At 46.6% G+C, this 27,912-nt stretch overlaps 3 protein-coding genes across 4 annotated transcripts in view; all 3 read right to left on the bottom strand.

Annotated features, from left to right (window-relative positions):
* Positions 1-322: 322 nt before the first annotated feature.
* Positions 323-7,157, bottom strand: akr1c2 (aldo-keto reductase family 1, member C2). Its single transcript, NM_001078736.1, is given in 9 exon segments — positions 323-504; positions 1,126-1,208; positions 1,788-1,953; positions 2,045-2,154; positions 2,721-2,843; positions 3,165-3,242; positions 4,358-4,474; positions 5,412-5,579; positions 7,054-7,157. Coding segments are annotated over 9 exon segments (975 nt in total). The 5' UTR covers positions 7,141-7,157; the 3' UTR covers positions 323-461.
* Positions 7,158-8,745: 1,588 nt separating this feature from the next.
* The window catches only part of akr1c8p (aldo-keto reductase family 1, member C8, pseudogene), a 44,367-nt gene continuing 25,200 nt past the window's right edge, over positions 8,746-27,912 (bottom strand). Inside the window, exons 1-9 of one of the 2 annotated variants that reach the window (XM_031897829.1) lie at positions 16,753-16,901; positions 14,720-14,887; positions 14,496-14,612; positions 12,400-12,477; positions 12,187-12,309; positions 11,958-12,067; positions 10,036-10,201; positions 9,592-9,674; positions 8,746-9,088 (exon numbers count right to left, since the gene is read on the bottom strand). In XM_031897829.1, coding sequence (XP_031753689.1) covers positions 9,046-9,088; positions 9,592-9,674; positions 10,036-10,201; positions 11,958-12,067; positions 12,187-12,309; positions 12,400-12,477; positions 14,496-14,612; positions 14,720-14,887; positions 16,753-16,839 — 975 coding nt within the window. In that variant the 5' untranslated portion in view covers positions 16,840-16,901 and the 3' untranslated portion in view covers positions 8,746-9,045. 2 annotated transcript variants of the gene reach the window in all.
* akr1c3 (aldo-keto reductase family 1, member C3) lies at positions 19,189-27,177 on the bottom strand. The gene is made up of 9 exons (NM_001078713.1): positions 27,048-27,177; positions 26,548-26,715; positions 26,329-26,445; positions 21,723-21,800; positions 21,509-21,631; positions 21,299-21,408; positions 20,232-20,397; positions 19,974-20,056; positions 19,189-19,500 (listed from the first exon to the last, which is right to left on the bottom strand). The coding sequence occupies exons 1-9, from the start codon at positions 27,132-27,134 to the stop codon at positions 19,458-19,460; spliced, it is 975 nt and encodes a 324-aa protein (NP_001072181.1). The 5' UTR covers positions 27,135-27,177; the 3' UTR covers positions 19,189-19,457.

Genomic DNA, 27,912 nt, shown 5'->3' with positions numbered 1-27,912 from the left:
TATTATTACAGAGAAAAGGGAATCATTTAACCATGAAATAAACCCAATAGGGCTGTTCTGCCCCCAATAAGGGGTAATTATATCTTAGTTGGGATCAAGTACAGGTACTGTTTTATTATTACAGAGAAAAGGGAAGAAAATTCGCCCTGTGACAAAATATTGAATCGCAACATTTTTCAGCATTTTCGGCACTTTCACGTATCTTGAAAAATTTGCACATTTTTTGGCAAAACAGCACAGATTCGCTCATCACTAACAATGGGCCAACATTCCACTGAACGGGCCAAGCCAAACAATCACAAGGCAGCAATCATTCCGATACTTTCCACAAAGAGCTGTTTTTATTCTCACACATAAACATCACTGTAGTTTATAGGGAAAATATTGAATTAAATCAAAATCCTTGAATGATATGGATCTTCTGCTCAATATAAAGATTCTGCAGCCGGTTCCCCCGGAGGTTAATAGTCATCAGCAAATGGGTATTTAGGGTGGTCTGCTAATCTAAAGAAAGAACAGTAGGACGGTTAGTGCCGGATATGATCATTCCCAAGAAGGATAATCCTAAAATTTGGAAAATAAGGAAAAACTACCAGAAACCCCCAAACTTGTCCCACTGACTAGAATGAACAAGTATGTCCTTCACCATGGAGATCACCACTATCTTGCTGAACATTCTTCTGGCTGGGTTTTAGACCAAGAACCTTGCGTTCCTGATCTTTACAGGCCTTACTGACATGTTATGGTCAATGTCCATTGTTATATAAGCCCCAAATAGATATGTGACTGGAGGTATACTCAGTTCTGGTGGAGACTTAGCAGGGAACCCCCGGTCAGTATAAAAAGAGTTTGATGGTAGGAGTGGCCTTCACCAAGCCGATGCACTTTCCACCAATGAAGGTAGCTATGACCCCCATTACATTTAGCACTGGTCATTATGACAGTATCGGGTTCTCTATTGGGCTCTAGGAGTCCGACACTGACCCACCCGTTACTAACAATGGCTTAATTGATAAAACATTTGAGTCTGAGATTGAACCCAAATGAACTACATCGTTCCTGATGAGTTTCCAGATGCCCAACCTGCAGATTTCCTGCTTGTTTTTGATAGTTACTAAAACTTACTGCTTTAAATCCAAATAGCGAAGGTTTTTATTCACTCCGTCGAGGGTTTTCATTTCCTCTGCATTTAATTGAAAATCAAAAATCTAAAATACATTTGGAAAAAAAAATTAAAAAAGGGGTAATCAGGTCTTTTTTTATTTTTTAAAAATATAATATTGTCTGCATGATTAAGGTTTTACTTTAAATTTGTATACAATCAATGGATAAATTAACCCAGCCTGCAGCCTTGTGCCTTTATATGGGGGGCACAGAACCCCTCAGTGACTGCTAATATCCTTATCATTTACAGTAGGGGGTACATTATCCCTTATAATACATGAGTGATACTCAGAGTTCCCTGTATAACTCAGCCTGCAGCCTTGTGCCTTTATATGGGGGGCACAGAACCCCTCAGTGTCTGCTAATATCCTTATCATTTACAGTAGGGGGTACATTATCCCTTATAATACATGAGTGATACTCAGAGTTCCCTGTATAACTCAGCCTGCAGCCTTGTGCCTTTATATGGGGGGCACAGAACCCCTCAGTGACTGCTAATATCCTTATCATTTACAGTAGGGGGTACATTATCCCTTATAATACATGAGTGATACTCAGAGTTCCCTGTATAACTCAGCCTACAGTATGCAGCAGATTCACCCTTTCTCTCCCAGCTCTGTTACCTGGAAGTTCTGCTGGATCCTGGCTGGGGTGAAGCTCTTTGCAAGGATGACGACTCCTCGTTGGAGCAGGTACCGCATTGCTACCTGAGCGGGGGTCCGGTTGAGCTTCTTAGCGATGGCATTCAGCACGGGGTCTTCCAGGACCACAGGAGAGTTCTGATCTATCCTGGAACACAACCAAATGTGGATTTTATTTTTTTTTTATTTTTTATGTTTAATAACTTAACCCTTTCATATGCCCACTTCACTTCACTTACCATTGCTCATCCCTGCTGGACCCCAACACGCTGTATCCCACCAGAACGATGTCCTTGGACTTGCAGAACTCCAGCAGCTTGCTCTGATTCAGGTAAATGTGACATTCCACCTACAGTGGGCGGAGACAGAATATTCTGAATCCAAATATGAACCAATCTTTCTAGAAGAACTTTGCCTAAGGCACTGCTTGCTGGTTACTGTAGGAGCTGAATTTCAAGTTCTGTAACTAAAACTAGAATTGGATCTTCTGCCTTGGGCAGACCTGATGTTCACCATCATACAAATGTCCAAATGTCCAGGCCCAGGTGTTAGTGGACCATCCTATTCCTAACCATTTCAGCCTGTTGTATGGACAAAGATAGAATAAATTATAGTATGTGGAGAAGATAAACCACCAACGTGTTGCTCACCACCTTCTTTGATGTTTCCCCCAGTGGCCTTCTGGTTTGAAGGCAAGTTTTGGAAGCACAGGGACACAGGTTTACTCCAAGCAGAGCCTTCTGCAGGCTAGTAGTCCACATGGGGTTACCAAATAGCCAATCACAGACCTTTTTTGGTACCCCCCCAAAGAACTTTTTTCATGCTTGAGTGTCTCATCAACAGGTTGTGGATCCCTGTTCTAATCTGGTGGACCCCTGATATTCAAGTCCAACCCAGGGACCTGCAGTGCATTACCTGATTACAGACGGGTTTGTACTTTAGTCCAGGCATGCTGAGGATCAGCTCCAGCTGTCGCTTGTTGAAGTTGGAGACTCCAATGGATTTGACCAGCCCTTCGTCTTTCAACGCCTCCATAGCCTAAACAATGATACACGTCAAAGATGTCTTCTCAATTTCTCGTTAATCAATATTCTTCTTTCTTAACCACCACATATTGTAGAAGTCCAAGGTCCAAGGAGACCAAAAGTTACACTAACTAGTTGTTACAGAAGGGATGCCCAACCTTTGTGTGCTGGGTTTACTTGGAAGGGTTGAACTTGATGGACTCTGGTGTTTTATCAACCCTATGTAACTATGTATCCTACAGCCTTGTAGTTGACTGGACTGGAATAGAAAAGACTTAGCAAAGCACACTTGACTAACCATCTACAAATACAACTTCCCAGTAGCCAATCCTACCTTCCATGTATCTCGAAGGTCCGTGTTATGATAAAGAAATTTTCCATTTTCATCCACTGGAAAGGGATTATCTTCAGGCTTCAAAAAAAAATATATATATATTATACAATTTGGGTTTTGGGATGTGTCTAATGTTAAAGGTTTATCTACATAATTTCCAACTTGTGTGTTTTTGGTGGGGTATGGACTCTAATGGACTCTATGGATCTCTATGGACTCTAATGGACTCTATGGATCTCTATTGACTCTATGAATCTCTAATGTGGACTATAACTGTACCACCGTAATAACCTGTATAAATAAACCCTCCTGAACAGAAAAAGGTTAAATATGGGCAGACCCTGGTCGCCCCCTAGTCTGGTCACCCATTTTGCCAGTTTCCCAGGCTCTAGTCCATCCAGGTGGTGAGCCGGGGAGGTTTACTTCTATGGGAGGCATCTAAGGGAGGCTACCCATGTAAGAGTGCCACCCTAAGGTAAGGAGTTGTAGTCTGGGAACCAAGGTTGGGTTAGGGTTTTGTTGTGGGTTAATAAATGTAGGGATCCCCAGATTTAGGCCCCTTAGGTGGGTTCCCGTAGAGACAGGTACTAGAGGGTGGCCTCATGGGATTTGGACACCTAAAGGTGGTCTTAGATGTTTAAGTGCTAAAAGGGAGTTTTCCTGCATTTCTAACCAGCAACCACTAGGTGGGGTGCTGGGATATAAAAGGGAATGCAGCCATCTGCTGTTAGGTTTTAGTCCTGGAACCTCCCTCTGTGAAGAGGTGTACAACGGGCTGGTGTCTTAGTCATTAGTACTGTTAATAGATCACTCTAGGAGTGACAGGCAGGGTAGCAAGAACGGGCAGAGATAGCCCCACCAGGAGTAAGAGGGGTTAAGACCCCCCAGCAATCCATCGCTGGAGTTCAGGGGATGTAGTGTCTAGTTAGGTGGAGCAAGTACCACCGAGGAGATTCATAATCGAAGGGTGCTCAGGCGTGAGTCCTTGTGGAGAGGGTCAGCCTGGCGAGAGTACCAGGGAGAAGAGAGGGTCTCCTGGCGAGAGTACCGGGGGGAGCTCCTAGATAGGATCACCTGGCGGGAGTACCATGGGTAGCCCTGTGAGAGAGGTTCTCTAAGGATCCTAAACTGCCTGGTAAGCAGCTACCTAAAGAAGATCTTCTGATCCAGGGAACAAACAATAACAGACCAACCTTGAACTCAACGGGTAAATGGATGATAAAAAGGTCCATATAGTCCAACTGAAGATCCTTCAGAGATTTCTCAAACCCTTGACGGACCCTCTCAGGGGTATGAAAGCTGCTCCATAGCTGTTGGAGAGGAACAAGAAACGGGTAGGGCATGTACAGTATCACTTACACTCTGATGGAAGCTTACTGGGGGAGGGGCAGGGAGACAGTAACCCAAGCAGTAGGTGGGACTAGTACACTCTGATGGAACTTACAGGGGGAGGGGCAGTTAGACAGTAGCCCAAGCAGTAGGAGGGACTAGTACACTCTGATGGAAGCTTACAGGGGGAGGGGCAGTTAGACAGTAGCCCAAGCAGTAGGTGGGACTAGTACACTCTGATGGAAGCTTACAGGGGGAGGGGCAGTTAGACAGTAGCCCAAGCAGTAGGAGGGACTAGTACACTCTGATGGAAGCTTACAGGGGGAGGGGCAGGGAGACAGTAGCCCAAGCAGTAGGTGGGACTAGTACACTCTGATGGAAGCTTACAGGGGGAGGGACAGGGAGACGGTAGCCCAAGCAGTAGGTGGGACTAGTACACTCTGATGGAAGCTTACAGGGGGAGGGACAGGGAGACTGTAGCCCAAGCAGTAGGTGGGACTAGTACACTCTGATGGAAGCTTACAGGGGGAGGGGGAGGGAGACAGTAGTGCAAGCAGTAGGTGGGACTAGTTCACTCTGATGGAAGCTTACAGAGGGAGGGGCAGAGAGACAGTAGCCCAAGCAGTAGGTGGGACTAGTACACTCTGATGGAAGCTTACAGGGGGAGGGGCAGGAAGACAGTAGCCCAAGCAGTAGGTGGGACTAGTACACTCTGATGGAAGCTTACAGGGGGAGGGACAGGGAGGCAGTAACCCAAGCAGTAGGTGGGACTAGTACACTCTGATGGAAGCTTACAGGGGGAGGGGCAGGGAGATGGTAGCCCAAGCAGTTGTTTTGTTCCTTATGTAGAATACAGTTACCTTCCCTTCTGTTTGCCCATTCCCACCCAGTTAATCATTGAGTGAGTTTCTTGGTTACCTTCCCAGTGTAAAACAAATCCTCCCTCTTCACGGTACCATCGGCAATCTTTGCGTTAATGGCTCGCCCAACCTCCGCCTCATTCAAGTACATAAACGCAGAATCAATATGGCGGTATCCGACGTCTATGGCCACCTTTGCGCCTTCCTCTGCCAAGTGCTTGGGGACCTGAGGGTACAAACAGTCCATTCATCCCAACTGGATTAAAGGGGAATTCACCCGATATTGCCCACCCGTAGGTGGCGGTATCGGGAGAAGATCCGCTCGCTTGGCGACCTTAAGACTATGGAGACATAGCTCCAGGGATATATATTTAAACGACCACCTGTAAACCCCCCCATGCTGCATGGTTAATCGGCAAATCATTTAGATGCCTGCTGCAGACTGCACTGCTTTCTGGGAAAGAAAGAATGAAATATTGATGAAGGAAACGCTCCTTGACCATCTGACAAGGTTAGGTCTGTCTGATACACCTGTAGATCACTAAAGGTCCCCATATACTGGCCAATTGTATCTGCTGATATGGGTCCCTTAGACCGACTCAGCAGCTTATCAGCCCATCAGGCAGATATCGATCTGGCAGGTTGAAAAATCTAGTCGGATCGGGGACCGCATCGGCTCGTTGATGCGGTCCCCGAACCCACTGCGCCTATTACCGTTGTCATACACAGGCCGATTGTAGCTGCCGATATGGGTCCCTTAGACCGACTCAGCAGCTTATCGGCCCGTGTAGGGGCACTAACGTGGGGCCTGCCCGACCGATATCTGGCCTGAAATTGGCCAGATATCGATCAGGCAGGTTAAAAAATGTAGTCGGATCGAGGACCGTATCAGCTCATTGATGCGGCCCCCGAACCAACTGCGCCTATTGCCGGTGTTCTAATTCGATCGTTTGGCCCCAGGGCCAAATGACTGAATTAGCCTAAATTCACCCGATATCAGCTTATCGCCCCATGTAGGGGCACTAACGACGGACCTGCCCGACTGACATCTGGCCTGAAATCGGGCAGATATTGATTGGGCAGGTTAAAAAATTTAGTCGGATCGGGGACCCCATCAACAAACCGACTGTGCTTATTACCAGTGTTCTAATTCGATCGTTTGGCCCAAGGGCCAAATTACCGAATTAGCCAAAATTCACCCCATATTGCCCACCTGTAGGTGGGGATATCGGGAGAAGGTCCGCTCGCTTGGCGACCTCACCAACCGAGTGGATCTTAACGTGTATGGGCACCTTAAGTCCAGGCATGGACAAGAAGCCAATTTAACACGGGCATTTATAGCCGGGCATTTATACCTTTGTAACAGTAGTAATGCCCCAGTTATTTTGCCCCCGCATACGTCTCAGGCCCGGGGCCAAGAGGTTTTGCCAGTTAAGAGGCTCATTTAAAGAAAAACAACGTACCGTAACTAACCTGCAGGCAATTAGCTTGGCCTATGCAATATAATATTAAGCATTAAGCAACAATTGATCTCCATCAATAAGGATTGCTTTTTACCCCTTTTAAGCCAAGCCAGACTGACAGGCCTTACTTCTAATGCGTGCTGCAGACTGCACTGGATTCTGTTCAACTAAGTTGCCATGCAGAAAGAGGTTGGACATGTCCGGTTAAGCAATCTACCCCAAGTAGGGAGAACTTACGTTCTGGGGGGCGTAGGTGCCATAGCCAATCACTGGCATTCTGTTTCCATCATTCAGCAGGACATAGGAGTCTTTGTGCAGCGCCATGGCCAGTGTGAGTGCTCTCTCCTCCGTATGAAGCTGCACATTCCGAGCATGAGATATATAGTCACTGTGGACTTGTGGCCCCGCCTTATTGACCCTTTCATTGCCCTCATGGAGGGTGGGCTTTTGCCACTGAACTCTTTAGTCCGGCAATGGCTGAAAGGCTTATTCTGCAGTGTCATCATGAATCTCATGAACCAATTGACCTTACAGTTTATTATTTATCATTTTATGTATCTTTGGGTCTGACATTGTCTCTAAGGGACTGAAAAGCAGAAAATCCAGATTGGCGGGTAGAACTTCTGTGCTGATTCTCTGGGGTGTAACAAACTGCAGCGTAACTAAGGAATGTCTGTCTGACTTCTATTGTATAAGCGGCAATGTGATACTGCATTTACTTCTTAGGGTACCCCTGGAACTATAGCGGGGTGATTGTTACCCCAATGTTTCTATATATCTGTAACCTTGTTATGGGCTAAGGGGGCCCAGCCTGAAGGCCAGTTAGGGGGGGATTTGGGGTGAGTGCTTATTTGTGCCCTGGGTACCCCTGGAACTATAGCGGGGTGATTGTTACCCCAATGTTTCTATATATCTGTAACCTTGTTATGGGCTAAGGGGGCCCAGCCTGAAGGCCAGTTAGGGGGGATTTGGGGTGAGTGCTTATTTGTGCCCTGGGTACCCCTGGAACTATAGCGGGGTGACTGTTACCCCAATGTTTCTATATATCTGTAACCTTGTTATGGGCTAAGGGGGCCCAGCCTGAAGGCCAGTTAGGGGGGGATTTGGGGTGAGTGCTTATTTGTGCCCTGGGTACCCCTGGAACTATAGCGGGGTGACTGTTACCCCAATGTTTCTATATATCTGTAACCTTGTTATGGGCTAAGGGGGCCCAGCCTGAAGGCCAGTTAGGGGGGATTTGGGGTGAGTGCTTATTTGTGCCCTGGGTACCCCTGGAACTATAGCGGGGTGACTGTTACCCCAATGTTTCTATATATCGGTAACCTTGTTATGGGCTAAGGGGGCCCAGCCTGAAGGCCAGTTAGGGGGGGATTTGGGGTGAGTGCTTATTTGTGCCCTGGGTACCCCTGGAACTATAGTGGGGTGACAGTTACCCCAATGTTTCTATATATCTGTAACCTTGTTATGGGCTAAGGGGGCCCAGCCTGAAGGCCAGTTAGGGGGGATTTGGGGTGAGTGCTTATTTGTGCCCTGGGTACCCCTGGAACTATAGCGGGGTGACTGTTACCCCAATGTTTCTATATATCTGTAACCTTGTTATGGGCTAAGGGGGCCCAGCCTGAAGGCCAGTTAGGGGGGGATTTGGGGTGAGTGCTTATTTGTGCCCTGGGTACCCCTGGAACTATAGCGGGGTGACTGTTACCCCAATGTTTCTATATATCTGTAACCTTGTTATGGGCTAAGGGGGCCCAGCCTGAAGGCCAGTTAGGGGGGATTGGCACAGACTGTACCTGCTTTACATAGAGCCCTGGCACTTCTTCCAGAATCTTGCTGGTATACAAAGTTATCATTTCTAGCCTAAACCTTTACTAGTTTATTATATATTAAACCTGGTTATCACTATCATATGAAATAAATTCAGCAGCCAGATTAGGGAGACTGATGGTGATGCTTGGCCTGTGTTTTATTTTATTGTTTAATTTCCAAGCAATGGATAGAATAGTAGAGGACAATTCATGGCAATGATAAACTTGCCCCATAAAAAGAAACCAACTGCCTCAAGTCCACATATAACAATAAGTCCCCCAAAGGAGAGCAAAGCTTTGTGTTGGTAGCCTCCCAACCAGAAATGTCACCCTAGTCCCCATGAAACCTTAGAGCTCGGGCCGGGCAGTAACAAATGTGGATCTTCTGCTCAATGCAAAGACTGAGAGTCGGGAATCGTATCCGTCAATATTCCTCATGGAACGGATATTTCGGGTGGTCCGACCACCTACGGAAAGAACAGTTGCACCATTAGTATGAGATATGAGCTTCTCCTGAAATAAGATGATGAAATGATAAATAATAAACTGTAAGGTCAATTGGTTCATGAGATTCATGATGACGCTGCAGAATAAGCCTTTCAGCCATTGCCGGACTAAAGAGTTCAGTGGCAAAAGCACACCCTTCATGAGGGCAATGAAAGGGTCAATAAGGCGGGGCCATGAGTCCATAGTGAATATATATCCTACCTACACAATTACAGTGGATATAACCCTTCCAAATAATTTACACATTGCTCTCCCCAAGCCTTCTAAGTAACCAGACTTCATTACATATGCAACAGAATGATCCAATGAAAATCCTGCTACAAGATTACACTGTATCCAATGAACAAAGACCACATACAGTAGTTGGCGGCTACACAGAGCAGGCAGGAATTTGATTGGAGGATGTTCTTCAGGCAATTAGGTGTCTAGCCCTGGAGAGCTGGGAAATGTTTTATTTCCTTACATGGGTGCGTAGTCGTAGCGCAGGTTTCTGTTTATTCCATCAACGTTCCTCATGTCTTCAGCATCCAAGTGCACGTTGAAAACCTAAAACGGCAATTAAAAAATGCTAAGATTATCACCCTCCCCTTTGAAATTGGTGTTATTATTGAAAAGTTTCAGTGTCTCATTAAGGTAAATAACATTGGGGGACAGATGTGATTAAGGAATCTCGTTACAACAAAGTATCTTCTTGGACTCTGGAAATTATCTTCTTGGATCTTCTTGGACGCATGTTGCTGTCCTTCCTTCCTTTCTGGCAGTACTGTCTTGCTTTATGGCTGAGATTCTTAATATACATTCAGAACCAGGCCAATTGGTTAAAAAGAAAATTGGATCCCTGTCCGGCAACTAGCAATCAGGAGAGGGGGGTTTGCTTTCCCTTTATAGTTACACCACTGGGTGTTACCTGGAAGTTCTGCTGGATCCTGGCTGGGGTGAAGCTCTTCACAAGGACGATGACTCCTCGTTGGAGCAGATACCGCATTGCTACCTGAGCCGGGGTGCAATTGTGCTTCTTAGCGATCGCATTCAACACGGGGTCTTCAAGGAGCACAGGAAGGTTTGGGTCTATCCTACAAGAGAAAGGGAGGGATAGGGCAGGATTACCACCTTTCCAAAACTGAAGATCTGGACAGGGGCAGGGAGGGTAATGTTGGCCAAATACAGTGTCCAGTAGGTCCATACTGGAAATACCACCAGCTCAAGGCAGGTGGTGATTCCAGGGTTTCCCAGAATGCACTTGCCCCCTATATGCTCTGGAGCACCGTATGTACCAGAACAGGGGGTAACCCAACAGACTGATGCTGGAAGCAAGTTTAAAGATTAGAACCTTGTAATTAGATTTTGTGCTATAATTGTGCCCATTTCCGTACCAAGAAACATACAAAAGACATATATTTCTAGTGAAGACTGAGAACAAAATCAAGTTTGTGCACAACAAGATATTGGACAAAATAGATAATGGTGTAACTGGCATATTTCAAGCTAGATTTTCATGAAAAAATACTCAGTTCCACAAAACTGATAAAATATAAATTTCTATCTTCCGGATTGCATGTTATAGTGTTTATATTCATTAAATGCAGCTTCTGTCCCCTCTGACTTGTATTTCTTAAATGCTTCCTTTTTTTGTTTAAAACCTGCTTGTTATTGGGTAATGAATATGTTTGCTTCTTATTGGTTCAGTAATTTGACAGTGTTGTTCCACAGAATTGATATTTTATCAGTTTTGTGGAACTGAGTATTCATTTTGTTGATAGAATGAATTCTGTGCTATAGAATCTTCCTTTCTGTCACAAGCATCTATTTTGTCATGAAAATCTAGCTTGAAATATGCTAGTCATTCACACCATTATATATTTGGTCCAAGATTTGTTTTACATAATTCATTCTGTAAGTAACTTACACGTAACTGGTTCTGTTGCACGGATTTTATACATTTGTGAGACAGAATGCTTGTTAACATTTACAGAAAGGATTTTGTAATATAATGAAATCCTTTTGTGCACAAACTTGATTTTGTTCTCATTCTTTACTAGAAATATGTCTTTTGTATATTTTTTACCAGTGTATATGGTCACACATGTATTCTGTTTACCTGGGATTGTTTTTTTATATACAGAATGGATTTTTGTAGACAAACACTAACCAGTACTTTAAACTGTGCCACAATGGATGGCTATGAGAGGGGTTAACGGTTAGTTGGGGTTTTTTTTTGCTTAAATGAGGTTACTTGCAATTAGGCTTTAGTCAGTTGGCCAGGTAATACCCATATTGTAGAAGATTCTAGTAGGTGGTTCCCCACCCACCCCGCCAATGTCAAACAGGAGGAGGAGGAGATTGCTCTAGATAGTAATATAGGGACTGAAGGAGTTACCCCAGGTCTCTTTTGCTGTAGTTCGGGGAGAATTAATGAAGCCAGGAGCATGAGTATACCAACCATAGATACCAACCATAGAGGACTTGTCCAAGGTGAGACCCAACTGCATCTGTAGCTCCGTAGAGCTCACCTTACTGGGTAAATGTTTGGAATAGTCCAACTGGATGAGCCGTTTGGGCTCCACCGAGGATTTAAGAGGTTTCTATTCCCCACTGGGCGCCTGACCAGTACAGAACCACAGAAACAAGCCCACAGCTAGCAAGTTGCTTATAAATTGTTGTCAAAAGTACCTCATGTGTGTCCCCATTTGGACTGTACTCCATGTAGTGTAAAGTGTTAGAGGCAACCAACTGGATGACATTGTGGTACCTTGTCTACTGAGTAAAGAATGATGAAGCTATTGATAAATGGCGATATTGAGCCTCCTGAAGAAGTTTTAAAAGCCTTACCATGATTCATCCCTGCTGGACCCCAACACACCGAATGCCACCAGAACGATGTCCTTGGACTTGCAGAACTCCAGCAGTTTGCTCTGATTCAGGTAGACGTGACATTCCACCTGCAGTGGGCGGAGACAGGGCAAGTGGGCGGAGACAGGGCACAGAGGGTTCAGGATTTTTACTGATGCCCCTCCCCCCATGTGCTTATTAATGAGATTAAACCACAGAGCAGACTTACCTGGTTACAGACGGGTTTATATTTCAGCCCAGGCATATTGAGGATCAGCTCCAGCTGCTTGTGGTTAAAATTGGACACCCCGATGGATCTGACCAGCCCTGCGTCTTTGCACTTTTCCAGAGCCTGATGGGAAAAAAATACTCAATAGAAATCTCTTTGCCCTTCACTAATGCCCCGGACAAGCCAGAGACCCCCCCATTGGCAGAGTCCTACCTTCCATGTATCTCTAATGTCCGTGTTATGGTAAATAAATTTCCCATTTTCATCCAATGGCAAGGGATCATCTCCAGGCTTAAACAAGGAAAATATATATGTTTTATCATTTTTTTATATTTATTTTTTTAATATTTGCTGAATGGGTCAGAGAACCTGTAATTCAAGCTGGACTGGACTAGAACACTCTAATTGCATCTTACAGGGGACGGGGTAGGAAGTGTCCAACTCAAGCAGTGGGAGGGACTAGAAAACATTTGTAGGCTCTGTGTCACACCCTGTGGGCATAATTACACAGACATGCAAGTAACATCACCACAGAAATGGGCAATATGCTTTAACCGCAGACTTGCCAGTAAGAAATGGTCAATGAGCATATTAACACCAGACATGCCAGTAAGAAATGGTCAATGAGCATATTAACATCAGACATGGCAGTAAGAAATGGTCAATGAGCATATTAACACCAGACATGCCAGTAAGAAATGGTCAATGAGCATATTAACACCAGACATGCCAGTAAGAAATGGTAAATGAGCATATTAACACCAGACATGCCAGCAAGAAATGGTCAATGAGCATATTAACACCAGACATGCCAGCAAGAAATGGTCAATGAGCATATTAACACCAGACATGCCAGCAAGAAATGGTCAATGAGCATATTAACACCAGACATGCCAGTAAGAAATGGTCAATGAGCATATTAACACCAGACATGGCAGTAAGAAATGGTCAATGAGCATATTAACACCAGACATGCCAGTAAGAAATGGTCAATGAGCATATTAACACCAGACATGCCAGTAAGAAATGGTCAATCAGCATATTCATCTCAGGCATGTCAGTAATAAGCAAATCAAAGCCCAGACAAGTCAGTAAGATCACTGCAAAAAATGGGCAATAAACCCACTAACCCCTAGACACACCAGTAAGAAGTAGTCAGTCAACATATTGACACCAGACATGCAAGTAAGAAATGGTCAGTGAGCATATAAACACCATACATGCCAGTAAGAAATGGTCAATGAGCATATTAACACCAGACATGCCAGTAAGAAATGGTCAATGAGCATATTAACACCAGGCATGCCAGTAAGAAATGATCAATGAGCATATTAACACCAGACATGCCAGCAAGAAATGGTCAATGAGCATATTAACACCAGACATGCCAGCAAGAAATGGTCAATGAGCATATCAACACCAGACATGCCAGCAAGAAATGATCAATGAGCATATTAACACCAGACATGCCAGTAAGAAATGGTCAATCAGCATATTAACACCAGACATACCAGTAAGAAATGGTCAATGAGCATATTCATCTCAGGCATGTCAGTAATAAGCAAATCAAAGCCCAGACAAGTCAGTAAGATCACTGCAAAAAATGGGCAATAAACACACTAACCCCTAGACACACCACCAGTAAGAAATAGTCAATCAACATTATTAACACCAGACATGCAAGTAAGAAATGGTCAGTGAGCATATTAACACCAGACATGCCAGTAAGAAATGGTCAATGAGCATATTAACACCAGACATGCCAGCAAGAAATGGTCAATGAGCATATTAACACCAGACATGCCAGCAAGAAATGGTCAATGAGCATATTAACACCAGACATGCCAGCAAGAAATGGTCAATGAGCATATTAACACCAGACATGCCAGCAAGAAATGGTCAATGAGCATATTAACAACAAACATGCCAGTAAGAAATGGTCAATGAGCATATTAACACCAGACATGCCAGCAAGAAATGGTCAATGAGCATATTAACACCAGACATGCCAGTAAGAAATGGTCAATGAGCATATTAACACCAGGCATGCCAGTAAGAAATGGTCAAAAAGCATATTAATCTCAGGCATGTCAGTAATAAGCAAATCAAACCCCAGACAAGCCAGTAAGATCACTGCAGAAAATGGGCAATGAACACACAACACAGCAGGACCAGGGCACACTAGGTTTTTTTCCCAGTATCCCAGTGGGCAAGTCCAACCCTGCTGTTACACCATTCTGTATCAGATATTAATTATATTTAGCTGTATTTAGCCATTCTCTACTCCAAACTGACAATAACAGACTAACCTTGAGCTCTACAGGGATATGAATGATAAAAAGGTCCATGTAATCCAACTGAAGATCATTCAGGGATTTCTCCAGGGCTGGCCGGACCCTCTCGGGGGTATGGAACGTGGACCAGAGCTGATGGGTAAAATACAGGGGTCGGAATAAATTTGCACAGATGTATAAGGCGAGAGACTCAATAATGACAATAACAGTATATTAATCTATATGAGTTTCTTGGTTACCTTCCCAGTGTAGAACACGTCCTCCCTCTTCACGGTACCATCCGCAATCTTTGCCCTGATCGCCCGTCCAACCTCCTCCTCATTCCCATAGAAAAATGCACTGTCAATATGGCGGTATCCAACGTCAATGGCCACTTTGGTGCCCTCCTCTGCCAAGCTCTTGGGGAACTGAGGATAAAATAGGCCCAATTAGCCCCCCACCAGCCCAGTAAATAGTGACTGTCTATGGGATTTTACTGCAGCCCCCCTGGCATTCCCAGTACCCAGAGGCACAAACAGCCCCCCCCAGCCCAATAAATAGTGACTGTCTGTGGCACCTTACAGCCCCCCTGGCATTCCCAGTACCCAGAGGCACAAACAGCCCCCCCCAGCCCAATAAATAGTGACTGTCTGTGGCACCTTACAGCCCCCCTGGCATTCCCAGTACCCAGAGGCACAAACAGCCCCCCCAGCCCAATAAATAGTGACTGTCTGTGGCACCTTACAGCCCCCCTGGCATTCCCAGTACCCAGAGGCACAAACAGCCCCCCCCAGCCCAATAAATAGTGACTGTCTGTGGCACCTTACAGCCCCCCTGGCATTCCCAGTACCCAGAGGCACATACAGCCCCCCCAGCCCAATAAATAGTGACTGTCTGTGGCACCTTACAGCCCCCCCTGGCATTCCCAGTACCCAGAGGCACAAACAGCCCCCCCCAGCCCAATAAATAGTGACTGTCTGTGGCACCTTACAGCCCCCCTGGCATTCCCAGTACCCAGAGGCACAAACAGCCCCCCCCAGCCCAATAAATAGTGACTGTCTGTGGCACCTTACAGCCCCCCTGGCATTCCCAGTACCCAGAGGCACAAACAGCCCCCCCCAGCCCAATAAATAGTGACTGTCTGTGGCACCTTACAGCCCCCCTGGCATTCCCAGTACCCAGAGGCACAAACAGCCCCCCCAGCCCAATAAATAGTGACTGTCTGTGGCACCTAACAGCCCCCCTGGCATTCCCAGTACCCAGAGGCACAAACAGCCCCCCCAGCCCAATAAATAGTGACTGTCTGTGGCACCTTACAGCCCCCCTGGCATTCCCAGTACCCAGAGGCACAAACAGCCCCCCCAGCCCAATAAATAGTGACTGTCTGTGGCACCTTACAGCCCCCCTGGCATTCCCAGTACCTACGGATTTCCAGTCCAGGCCTGATGGCAACATCCAAATGCCCTGGGTGCCATAGCCCCTAGGGTTCTATATCTACCGCCTTTTACATAGTAAGTTGGATTGAAAAAAGACATACATCCATCACGTTCAACCTTAATGCCTATATATAACCTGCCTAACTGCTAGTTGATCCAGAGGGAGGCAAAAACCCCATCTGAAGCCTCTCTAATTTGCCCCAGAGGGGAACCCATTCCTTCCTGACTCCAAGATGGCAATCGGACCAGTCCCTGGGGCAACTGTTGTACATGTACAGGTATGGGACCTGTTATCCAGAATGCTCGGGACCTGGGGTTTTCCGTATAAGGGATCTTTCCGTAATTTGGATCTCAAAAATTTAAGTCTACTAAACATAATTTAAATATTCAATAAACTCAATAGGATTCTTTTGCCCCAATAAGGGGTAATTATATCTTAGTTGGGATCAAGTACAGGTACTGTTTTATTATTACAGAGAAAAGGGAATCATTTAACCATTAAATAAACCCAATAGGGCTGTTCTGCCCCAATAAGGGGTAATTATATCTTAGTTGGGATCAAGTACAGTCAATCATTTTTAAAAATTTGAATTATTTGCTTATAATGGAGTCTATGGGAGATGGCCTTTCTATAATTCGAAACTTCCTGGATAATGGGTTTCCTGATAAGGGATCCCATACCTGTACTTACTTTAAAAGAAAAAATGTAGAATAAAGGATAGTGTCCCTTTAATGGTGCCTGATTCCTTCAAGATTTATGTTGAAGGCTGTTTGAGAGAGCTGCAGAATGCATTATAAATAATGGGATATTTTGCCATACCAGCCTGGCAATGCCCCTGCCAGTACAGAGCACTCACCTTCTGGGGGGCGTAGGTGCCAAACCCAAGCACTGGCATTTTGTGCCCATCGCTGAGCTCAACGCAGGAGTCTTTGTGCAGCGCCATGGCTACTGTGAGCGATCCTTCCCCTCCAACGCTTGGACTGCTCTCTCCCTTCCCTTCATAGGAGTTACATATTGCTTAAAGCCAAGTTTAGCTCCGCCCCTTGTGTTCCCAGATGCAGCTCCTCTGGGAGCATCTGTATATACAGGTTTGTGCAGGCCTCTTCCTCCTCTGTTCCAGGGGGAGATAGAGAATGTTTTCTGGAATCATAACAACATCCTGTCTTACTTTATTTTTACTCTGATTATCCATTCATTCAGTAGTCTAAAATTACTAACTGATCCGGGTGCATACACCTTTAAGGCTCTTGAGTCTCACCCTAAAGGGGCCCAGCCTGAAGGCCAGTTAGGGGGGGATTTGGGGTGAGTGCTTATTTGTGCCCTGGGTACCCCTGGAACTATAGCGGGGTGACTGTTACCCCAATGTTTCTATATATCTGTAACCTTGTTATGGGCTAAGGGGGCCCAGCCTGAAGGCCAGTTAGGGGGGGATTTGGGGTGAGTGCTTATTTGTGCCCTGGGTACCCCTGGAACTATAGCGGGGTGACTGTTACCCCAATGTTTCTATATATCTGTAACCTTGTTATGGGCTAAGGGGGCCCAGCCTGAAGGCCAGTTAGGGGGGGATTTGGGGTGAGTGCTTATTTGTGCCCTGGGTACCCCTGGAACTATAGCGGGGTGACTGTTACCCAATGTTTCTATATATCTGTAACCTTGTTATGGGCTAAGGGGGCCCAGCCTGAAGGCTAGTTAGGGGGAGATTTGGGGTGAGTGCTTATTTGTGCCCTGGGTACCCCTGGAACTATAGCAGGGTGACTGTTACCCCAATGTTTCTATATATCTGTAACCTTGTTATGGGCTAAGGGGGCCCAGCCTGAAGGCCAGTTAGGGGGGATTTGGGGTGAGTGCTTATTTGTGCCCTGGGTACCCCTGGAACTATAGCGGGGTGACTGTTACCCCAATGTTTCTATATATCTGTAACCTTGTTATGGGCTAAGGGGGCCCAGCCTGAAGGCCAGTTAGGGGGGATTTGGGGTGAGTGCTTATTTGTGCCCTGGGTACCCCTGGAACTATAGCGGGGTGACTGTTACCCCAATGTTTCTATATATCTGTAACCTTGTTATGGGCTAAGGGGGCCCAGCCTGAAGGCCAGTTAGGGGGGGATTTAGGGTGAGTGCTTATTTGTGCCCTGGGTACCCCTGAAACTATAGCAGGGTGACTGTTACCCCAATGTTTCTATATATCTGTAACCTTGTTATGGCTAAGGGGGCCCAGCCTGAAGGCCAGTTAGGGGGATTTGGGGTGAGTGCTTATTTGTGCCCTGGGTACCCCTGGAACTATAGCGGGGTGACTGTTACCCCAATGTTTCTATATATCTGTAACCTTGTTATGGGCTAAGGGGGCCCAGCCTGAAGGCCAGTTAGGGGGGATTTGGGGTGAGTGCTTATTTGTGCCCTGGGTACCCCTGGAACTATAGCAGGGTGACTGTTACCCCAATGTTTCTATATATCTGTAACCTTGTTATGGGCTAAGGGGGCCCAGCCTGAAGGCCAGTTAGGGGGGGATTTGGGGTGAGTGCTTATTTGTGCCCTGGGTACCCCTGGAACTATAGCAGGGTGACTGTTACCCCAATGTTTCTATATATCTGTAACCTTGTTATGGGCTAAGGGGGCCCAGCCTGAAGGCCAGTTAGGGGGGGATTTGGGGTGAGTGTTTATTTGTGCCCTGGGTACCCCTGGAACTATAGCGGGGTGACTGTTACCCCAATGTTTCTATATATCTGTAACCTTGTTATGGGCTAAGGGGGCCCAGCCTGAAGGCCAGTTAGGGGGGGAAGGGAGTCTCCCTGCAGACAGTACAGTCCGTAGGGACAGTTTGCAGAACATTCAACTTTCACCCTCTGCATTCACTGTACAAAGGTGCCCCAGGCGCAGCTCTGTATGAGGGAGCTCTTCTATCTGGTAGATAAGATATACTTGACAGCTTTTAAACATAAATAACTTTCTGTGGACAGACTTGTTTTTTGTTTTACTGGATCAACAGGGAGAATGACTGCAAGTGACGAAGTGGAAGAAGAAGGTGAGAGTAAGGAAGGAGCAATAAGCACAGTTTCCCAGCACTGAACAAGTCTGTCCCTTTATCCCCATGTCTGATTCCTGTGCCATATAATGACGGGAAAATGCCATCATTATCTCTATATGTAAGGTACCAGCAAGATGGCCGACACAGTGCTGGGAATCAGCATTCTCATTGGTGAATTCTTTTGCATTTATAATGAAGTTTCTGGTCAGTAGAATTATCTTTGGTGAATTTTAGTGCATCTATTATGTTTTTCAGCAACTAGGGGGCGCAGTGGGGCAGCATTGTGTTTATTAATCTGTGCGGAGGCAAAAGACATAATAACAAAGAAATAAGAGAAAAAAAACAGAGCACTGAAACCAAGCATAGAATGAATTCAGCAGCCGGATCGATACATCAAATATAACCAAGATTTTGGAGACTAATTCAATACTTTATTGTCTAATATGGAGGCAATGGGGAGAGGAGGGGGCAGTAACAAATGTGGATCTTCTGCTCATTGCAAAGACGGCTGTATCTGTCAGTGGAAGAGTCAGGAACCAATCAGTATTCCTCACTGTACGGATATTTCGGGTGGTCCGACCATCTAAGAAAGAACAGTTGCACCATTAGTATGAGATTCTTACTCCCATGTAACTGGAGGAGTCCCAAGCCGGACTTGGATTTCTTACTATTGAGTGCTATTCTGATACCTACTGGGAGCTGCTATCTTGCTCCCTTCCCATTGTTCTACTGATCGGCTGCTGGGGGGGAGGGGGGGGGGCTATCACTCCAACTTGCAGCGCAGCAGTAAAGTGTGCCTGAGTCTGAGCTTTCAGCTAGCGCTACACATTTGAACTGCTTTCAGCTAACCTATTGTTTCTCCTACTCCCATGTAACCGGAGGAGTCCCAAGCCGGACTTGGATTTCTTACTATTGAGTGCTATTCTGATACCTACTGGGAGCTGCTATCTTGCTCCCTTCCCATTGTTCTGCTGACGTTGAGCTACTCTTTTTGGTACTTACTGTAGTAAAATAACATGTGGGAAGGTTCTACAGAATAAAGGGGCGGAACATTACCTGGAAGTGTCGATGTAACGCATGTTTCTGTTCAGCCCATCGATGCTTCTCATGTCTTCCGCGTCCAGCTGAAAGTCAAAAACCTGAAACAGTAGTTAAAAAAGACCAAAAGAGTATTAATGGGGTTGTTAACCAATCCGCTTCCCTGAGCCTCTGGGACATAGGCCCCACCCCTGAGATTATTCAAAACATGTCACTGTCCCTTTAATTGAAAACAATTAGGAATATGATGTCCCATTAACAATAATCTTCTGTTACCTGGAAGTTCTGCTGGATCCTGGCTGGGGTGAAGCTCTTTGCAAGGACAACGACTCCTCGCTGGAGGTGGTACCGCATTGCTACCTGAGCGGGGGTCCGGTTGTGCTTCTTAGCGATCTCAGTGAGCGCAGGGTCTTCCAGGAGCACAGGAGTGCTCGCTTCTATCCTAAAGTAAATGGGAAAGATGGGATAATGTCCACCTACTTTTCTTGGACTAGTCAAAAGATTTGCGAAATGGCGAAAATGTCGCACGTCAAAAAAAATTGTCACCCGCGGCTATTCTTTTGTTGCCCGCGGCTATTCTTTTGTCGGCTGCAGCTATTCTTTTGTCACGCAGCTGTTCTTTTGTCGCCCGCGGCTGTTCTTTTGTTGCGAGGCTATTCTTTTGTCGCCCGCGGCTATTCTTTTGTCGCCCGCGGCTATTCTTTTGTCGCAAGGCTGTTCTTTTGTCATCCGCGGCTATTCTTTTGTGGGCCGCGGCTATTCTTTTGTCGCCCGTTGCTATTCTTTTGTCGCCCGCAGCTATTTTTTTGTCGCCCGCGGCTATTTTTTTGTCGCTCGCGGCTATTCTTTTGTTGTGAGGCTATTCTTTTGTTGTCCGCGGCTATTCTTTTGTCCTCTGCGGCTATTCTTTTGTCGCGAGGCTATTCTTTTGTCGTCCGCAGCTATTCTTTTGTCGTCCACGGCTACTCTTTTGTCCATGCGTGGCAAAACATTTTCGCCCATCACTAGTGGTCAATAGTGCCGGCCTTTGGGTTGGAGGCGGGTCATGTTGACATTTTGGGGTGGGGCAATGATGTAAGGGGTGGGGAAAGGGTGGGCTTGGTGGAGGGAAAGATGGATGGGGTAGGCATATGGGTGGGGTTATAGGTGGTGCCGAGGGTGGCCCATGGGGATAAAGGGTGATTGGCAGTGGGGAGGGTCAGGGGAGGTAGGGCTTAACAAATATACTGGCAAGTACATTGCAGGTAAATCTAGCTAGTGATTTACCTGCTAGTTAGGGGTACATTTTACAAAATGTAGAAAGTTATCATAATGATGATAATGATGAAAAAAAAAAGCCTTACCATCGCTCATCCCTGCTGGACCCCAATACGCTGTATCCCACCAACACGATGTCCTTGGACTTGCAGAACTCCAGCAGTTTGCTCTGATTCAGGTAGACGTGGCATTCCACCTACAGTGGGCGGAGACAGGGCAAGTGGGCGGAGACAGGGTTCGGGATTTTTACTGATGCCCCTCCCCCTTAGTGAGAGTAAAATACCGAGCAGATTTACCTGGTTACAGACGGGTTTATATTTCAGCCCAGGCATATTGAGGATCAGCTCCAGCTGCTTGTGGTTAAAATTGGACACCCCGATGGATCTGACCAGCCCTGCGTCTTTGCACTTTTCCAGAGCCTGATGGGAAAAAAATACTCACATAGAAATCTCTTTGCCCTTCACTAATGCCCCGGACAAGCCAGAACCCCCCCCCCGGGCAGAGTCCTACCTTCCATGTATCTCTAAGGTCCGTGTTATGGTAAATAAATTTCCCATTTTCATCCGCCGGAAAGAGATCATCTCCAGGCTTAAACGTAAACAAGAAAAAAAATGATATTTTCATACTATTTCATACAGTCACAAATCAGACTGCCTCGGGGGGGCATTTAGGGAACGGTATCCAGTGTAAAACTCACAGCAACCAATCGGCAGTTAGAACTGGTCAGGCAACTGCAGCAAGACTAATGAGAGCAGAAATCTGATTGGTCCTATGAAAATGTACTCTGGAGTTTATTCCTGGCTTCTAGTATGTAGATTAAATATTAACAAGAAATGTCTTTCCCTTCAGGGCCACACAGAGGGATACAGAGGGTGCTGTAGAGGGGGGCCCAAAATGGAAAAACGTGATTCACGGGTCACAAAGGGGCAGGGAATGGGTGGATACGGGGCGTGGCCTTGCATCTGAGGGCCTTCTTTTTCCATTTTGGACCCATTTTATGTGTTGGCCCATGCCCAATGAACTAAGTAATATATATATATATTTATAATTCCAGCAGTGGCTGGGACTAGAACACTCCAATGGCAGCTTACAGAGGGAGGTACAGGAAGTATATAATTCCAGCAGTGGGTGGGACTAGAACACTCTGATGGCAGTTTACAGAGGGAGGGACAGGAAGTACATAATTCCAGCAGTGGGTGGGACTAAAACACTCTGATGGCAGCTTACAGAGGGAGAGACAGGAAGTATATAATTCCAGCAGTGGGTGGGACTAGAACACTCTCATGGCAGCTTACAGAGGGAGGGGCAGGAAGCATATAATTCCAGCAGTGGGTGGGACTAAAACACTCTCACTGCAGTTTACAGAGGGAGGGACAGGAAGTATATAATTCCAGCAGTGGGTGGGACTAGAACACACTGTTGGAAGCTTACAGAGGGAGGGGCAGGAAGTATATAATTCCAGCAGTGGGTGGGACTAGAACACTCTCATGGCAGCTTACAGAGGGAGGGGCAGGAAGCATATAATTCCAGCAGTGGGTGGGACTAAAACACTCTCACTGCAGTTTACAGAGGGAGGGACAGGAAGTATATAATTCCAGCAGTGGGTGGGACTAGAACACACTGTTGGAAGCTTACAGAGGGAGGGGCAGGAAGTATATAATTCCAGCAGTGGTGGGACTAGAACACTCTCATGGCAGTTTACAGAGGGAGGGACAGGAAGTATATAATTCCAGCAGTGGGTGGGACTAGAACACTCTCATGGCAGCTTACAGAGGGAGGGACAGGAAGTATATAATTCCAGCAGTGGGTGGGACTAGAATGCTTTAATGGGAACTTACAGAGGGAGGGGCAGGAAGTATATAATTCCAGCAGTGGGTGGGGCTGGAATGCTTTAATGGGAACTTACAGAGGGAGGGACAGGAAGTGTATAATTCCAGCAGTGGGTGGGACTAGAACACTCTCATGGCAGTTTACAGAGGGAGGGGCAGGAAGCATATAATTGCAGCAGTGGGTGGGACTAAAACACTCTCACTGCAGTTTACAGAGGGAGGGACAGGAAGTATATAATTCCAGCAGTGGGTGGGACTAGAACACTCTGATGGCAGCTTACAGAGGGAGGGGCAGGAAGCATATAATTCCAGCAGTGGGTGGGTGTAAGGGTACCTGGTGGTCTAGGGGCCCGGCGGGGACGCCCGCCCTCCGGTTCTCTTACGCGCGCGCGCACGTCTGTCACCTTTTTGACGTGCGCTCGCATCTGCGCATGCGCCTTCTCTCCTGTGCTGCGCGCGCATGCGCACTTTCCTTCTTCCGCGTTGCGCTGCGTGTGACGTCATTTTGGCGCGAGATTCTAATATTTAAAGCTGTTCTTAGAGCAAAATCATTGCCCAACGTAGGTTTTCCTCCTGTGAGTTCCTGGGTGTGTTATTCCTGTTCTGCTGATCTGTTTTGACCCCTGCCTGTCCTTGACCTTCCTGTGCTGCTGCCTGAACCGACCTTTGCCTGAATTTTGACTACTCTTCCGGATTCTGTTTGGTACCACGCTGCCTTATTGTTGTTGACCCCGGCCTGACCTCTGACTACCCTTTTGGACTCTGATTTGGTACTTTACTCTCTGAATGTTGCTGACCCCGGCCTGTCCTCCGACTGTGTCCTCTTGTGCCCATTCCCCCTTTAGAACGGTTCTGGTCCCCTTGCCTGCTCAGAACTCTTTCCTTGGGCCCCTCACTGTAAGACCTGGCGGCATCCGAGTAGCGAAGGGCTCCTCCCGACGTGAAAGGCGGCGGTTATAGGCAGAAGCATGAGCCGAGACCAGGCCCTTCGGAACTGGGGTTTTGGGGTTCCGACCGTGACAGTGGGACTAAAACACTCTCACTGCAGTTTACAGAGGGAGGGACAGGAAGTATATAATTCCAGCAGTGGGTGGGACTAGAACACTCTCATGGAAGCTTACAGAGGGAGGGGCAGGAAGTATATAATTCCAGCAGTGGGTGGGACTAAAACACTCTCACTGCAGTTTACAGAGGGAGGGACAGGAAGTATATAATTCCAGCAGTGGGTGGGACTAGAACACTCTCATGGAAGCTTACAGAGGGAGGGGCAGGAAGTATATAATTCCAGCAGTGGGTGGGACTAAAGCACTCTCACTGCAGTTTACAGAGGGAGGGACAGGAAGTATATAATTCCAGCAGTGGGTGGGACTAGAACACTCTCATGGCAGCTTACAGAGGGAGGGGCAGGAAGTATATAATTCCAGCAGTGGGTGGGACTAGAACACACTGATGGAAGCTTACAGAGGGAGGGGCAGGAAGTATATAATTCCAGCAGTGGGTGGGACTAGAACACTCTCATGGCAGCTTACAGAGGGAGGGACAGGAAGTATATAATTCCAGCAGTGGGTGGGACTAGAACACTCTCATGGAATATTACAGAGGGAGGGACAGGAAGTATATAATTCCAGCAGTGGGTGGGACTAGAACACTCTCATGGCAGCTTACAGAGGGAGGGGCAGGAAGTATATAATTCCAGCAGTGGGTGGGACTAAAACACTCTCACTGCAGTCTACAGAGGGAGGGACAGGAAGTATATAATTCCAGCAGTGGGTGGGACTAGAACACTCTCATGGAAGCTTACAGAGGGAGGGGCAGGAAGTATATAATTCCAGCAGTGGGTGGGACTAAAACACTCTCACTGCAGTTTACAGAGGGAGGGACAGGAAGTATATAATTCCAGCAGTGGGTGGGACTAGAACACTCTCATGGAAGCTTACAGAGGGAGGGGCAGGAAGTATATAACTCCAGCAGTGGGTGGGACTAAAACACTCTCACTGCAGTTTACAGAGGGAGGGACAGGAAGTATATAATTCCAGCAGTGGGTGGGACTAAAACACTCTCACTGCAGTTTACAGAGGGAGGGACAGGAAGTATATAATTCCAGCAGTGGGTGGGACTAGAACACTCTCATGGCAGCTTACAGAGGGAGGGGCAGGAAGTATATAATTCCAGCAGTGGGTGGGACTAGAACACTCTCATGGAAGCTTACAGAGGGAGGGGCAGGAAGTATATAATTCCAGCAGTGGGTGGGACTAAAACACTCTCACTGCAGTTTACAGAGGGAGGGACAGGAAGTATATAATTCCAGCAGTGGGTGGGACTAGAACACACTGATGGAAGCTTACAGAGGGAGGGGCAGGAAGTATATAATTCCAGCAGTGAGTGGGACTAGAACACTCTCATGGCAGCTTACAGAGGGAGGGACAGGAAGTATATAATTCCAGCAGTGGGTGGGACTAGAACACTCTCATGGAATATTACAGAGGGAGGGACAGGAAGTATATAATTCCAGCAGTGGGTGGGACTAGAACACTCTCATGGCAGCTTACAGAGGGAGGGGCAGGAAGTATATAATTCCAGCAGTGGGTGGGACTAAAACACTCTCACTGCAGTTTACAGAGGGAGGGACAGGAAGTATATAATTCCAGCAGTGGGTGGGACTAGAACACTCTCATGGAAGCTTACAGAGGGAGGGGCAGGAAGTATATAATTCCAGCAGTGGGTGGGACTAAAACACTCTCACTGCAGTTTACAGAGGGAGGGACAGGAAGTATATAATTCCAGCAGTGGGTGGGACTAGAACACTCTCATGGCAGCTTACAGAGGGAGGGGCAGGAAGTATATAATTCCAGCAGTGGGTGGGACTAGAACACTCTCATGGAAGCTTACAGAGGGAGGGGCAGGAAGTATATAATTCCAGCAGTGGGTGGGACTAAAACACTCTCACTGCAGTTTACAGAGGGAGGGACAGGAAGTATATAATTCCAGCAGTGGGTGGGACTAGAACACTCTCATGGAATATTACAGAGGGAGGGACAGGAAGTATATAATTCCAGCAGTGGGTGGGGCTAGAACACTCTCATGGAATATTACAGAGGGATATTCTACAGAGGGACAGGAAGTATATAATTCCAGCAGTGGGTGGGACTAAAATTCTTTAATGGGATCTTATAGGCAGCAGATTCAAAACCTGTACAGTTCTGCAGCTCTGTGAAAGTATTCTTCACCTATACCCCATTCTGTATAGTATGTAGCATTATAGGCAGCAGTCCCCATACTAAACTTACCTTGAACTCCATGGGCATATGGATGATGAACAGATCCATGTAATCCAACTGAAGGTCTTTCAGGGATTTCTCCAGGGCTGGCCGGACCCTCTCGGGGGTATGGGACGTGGACCAGAGCTGATGGGTAAAATACAGGGGTCAAGTATATGCACATATGTATGGGGGGAGAGTGGCGGAGCCCATTCCCACCCAGTTAATCATGGTGAGTTTCTTGGTTACCTTCCCAGTGTAGAACACGTCCTCCCTCTTCACGGTACCATCCGCAATCTTTGCCCTGATCGCCCGTCCAACCTCCTCCTCATTCCCATAGAGAAAAGCGCAGTCAATATGGCGGTATCCAACGTCAATGGCCACTTTGGTGCCCTCCTCTGCCAAACTCTTGGGGAACTGGGGATATAATAACATTATAAGCCACAGAGAAACAATCATTCCAGAGTAGCTGGGCAGTGGGACAACGAGCAGTGACAAAGGTTATGTCAATATCTGGCTTTTCTAAAGCACTGTATTAGTCCAGTCGTAGCCTAGTAGGGGATACTGGGAATAGTAGTATAATAAAACTGAAATTATGGGCACCTGCACAGGATATTATGCCTTGAGACCTATCAGCTCTATGGACAGCCCGGTAGCTTTGAATAAAGCATTTTTTACTTGAGTGCCCATATGCCCATAGTGGTTGCTGTTTAGCCCTGGCAATGCCCCTGCCAAAAATGACCACTTACCTTTGGAGGGGCGTAGGTGCCAAATCCAATCACTGGCATTTTGTGCCCATCATTCAGCTCAACGTAGGAGTCTTTGTGCAGTGCCATGGTTGGTGTAAGCGATCAGATCCTTACTGCACCTCCCTGGGGGTTACACTGTATATAGGACAAGTGGCTGAGCTTCAGTCTAGCCTTTTTGCTTGTCAAAGCAGAAAAACTGGTCGAGGGGTTGGTAGAGGGTGGGGTTTTTGTTGGTCAGATAGTGAAAGGGGACTGGAGTTTTGTTGTTAAAGGACCAGTAACACCAGTAAAGTAAAATATGTATTAACCCATTACTGCCTTTTGCCATTACTCTTACTCCACCCTGCCTCCTCAGGCCTATCTATATTGGGGACACAAATTGGGGCTATAGATCCAATAAAGGGGCAGTGGTGTCCCACCTCGGACAGGTCTGTCTTGGGGTGTAAGTCTTTATTATCTACACTAGGTAGCCAGGGGCAAATGTATTACCCAAGCCTTAGACCTGCACAGTCATTTTACCCCTTTATCTCTTTGTTCCTTGTTGAAGTGATAAATTCTGGGACTTATTGAGCGTCTGTTTCCCATACAATTTGTGTCCTGCTCCCCAAGTCTCCTCCAGTTTTCACCTCTCTACAGGCTGGCCCCATTCCTCCTGCCCCCCCTCCACACATTCAATTACCCCTCCCCATAGAGTGCAATGCACAAAGTATCCACAAAGTATGTTGGCCAAGCGGTAGCACGGATAGTCTATAAAAGGGGGAGAAGCGCATGGTTTTGGGTTGCCCTTATTGGGGTGGGGAGGATGCTTAAGAGCCAGAGGTAGAGAAAGGCTTCAGTACCAGGAGAAGACGGAGAAGTTCTTAGC

The sequence above is a fragment of the Xenopus tropicalis genome, chromosome 3 (assembly GCF_000004195.4).
Source record: "Xenopus tropicalis strain Nigerian chromosome 3, UCB_Xtro_10.0, whole genome shotgun sequence".
Lineage (NCBI taxonomy): Eukaryota > Metazoa > Chordata > Amphibia > Anura > Pipidae > Xenopus > Xenopus tropicalis.
This window is presented reverse-complemented; position numbering and strand designations above follow the sequence as displayed.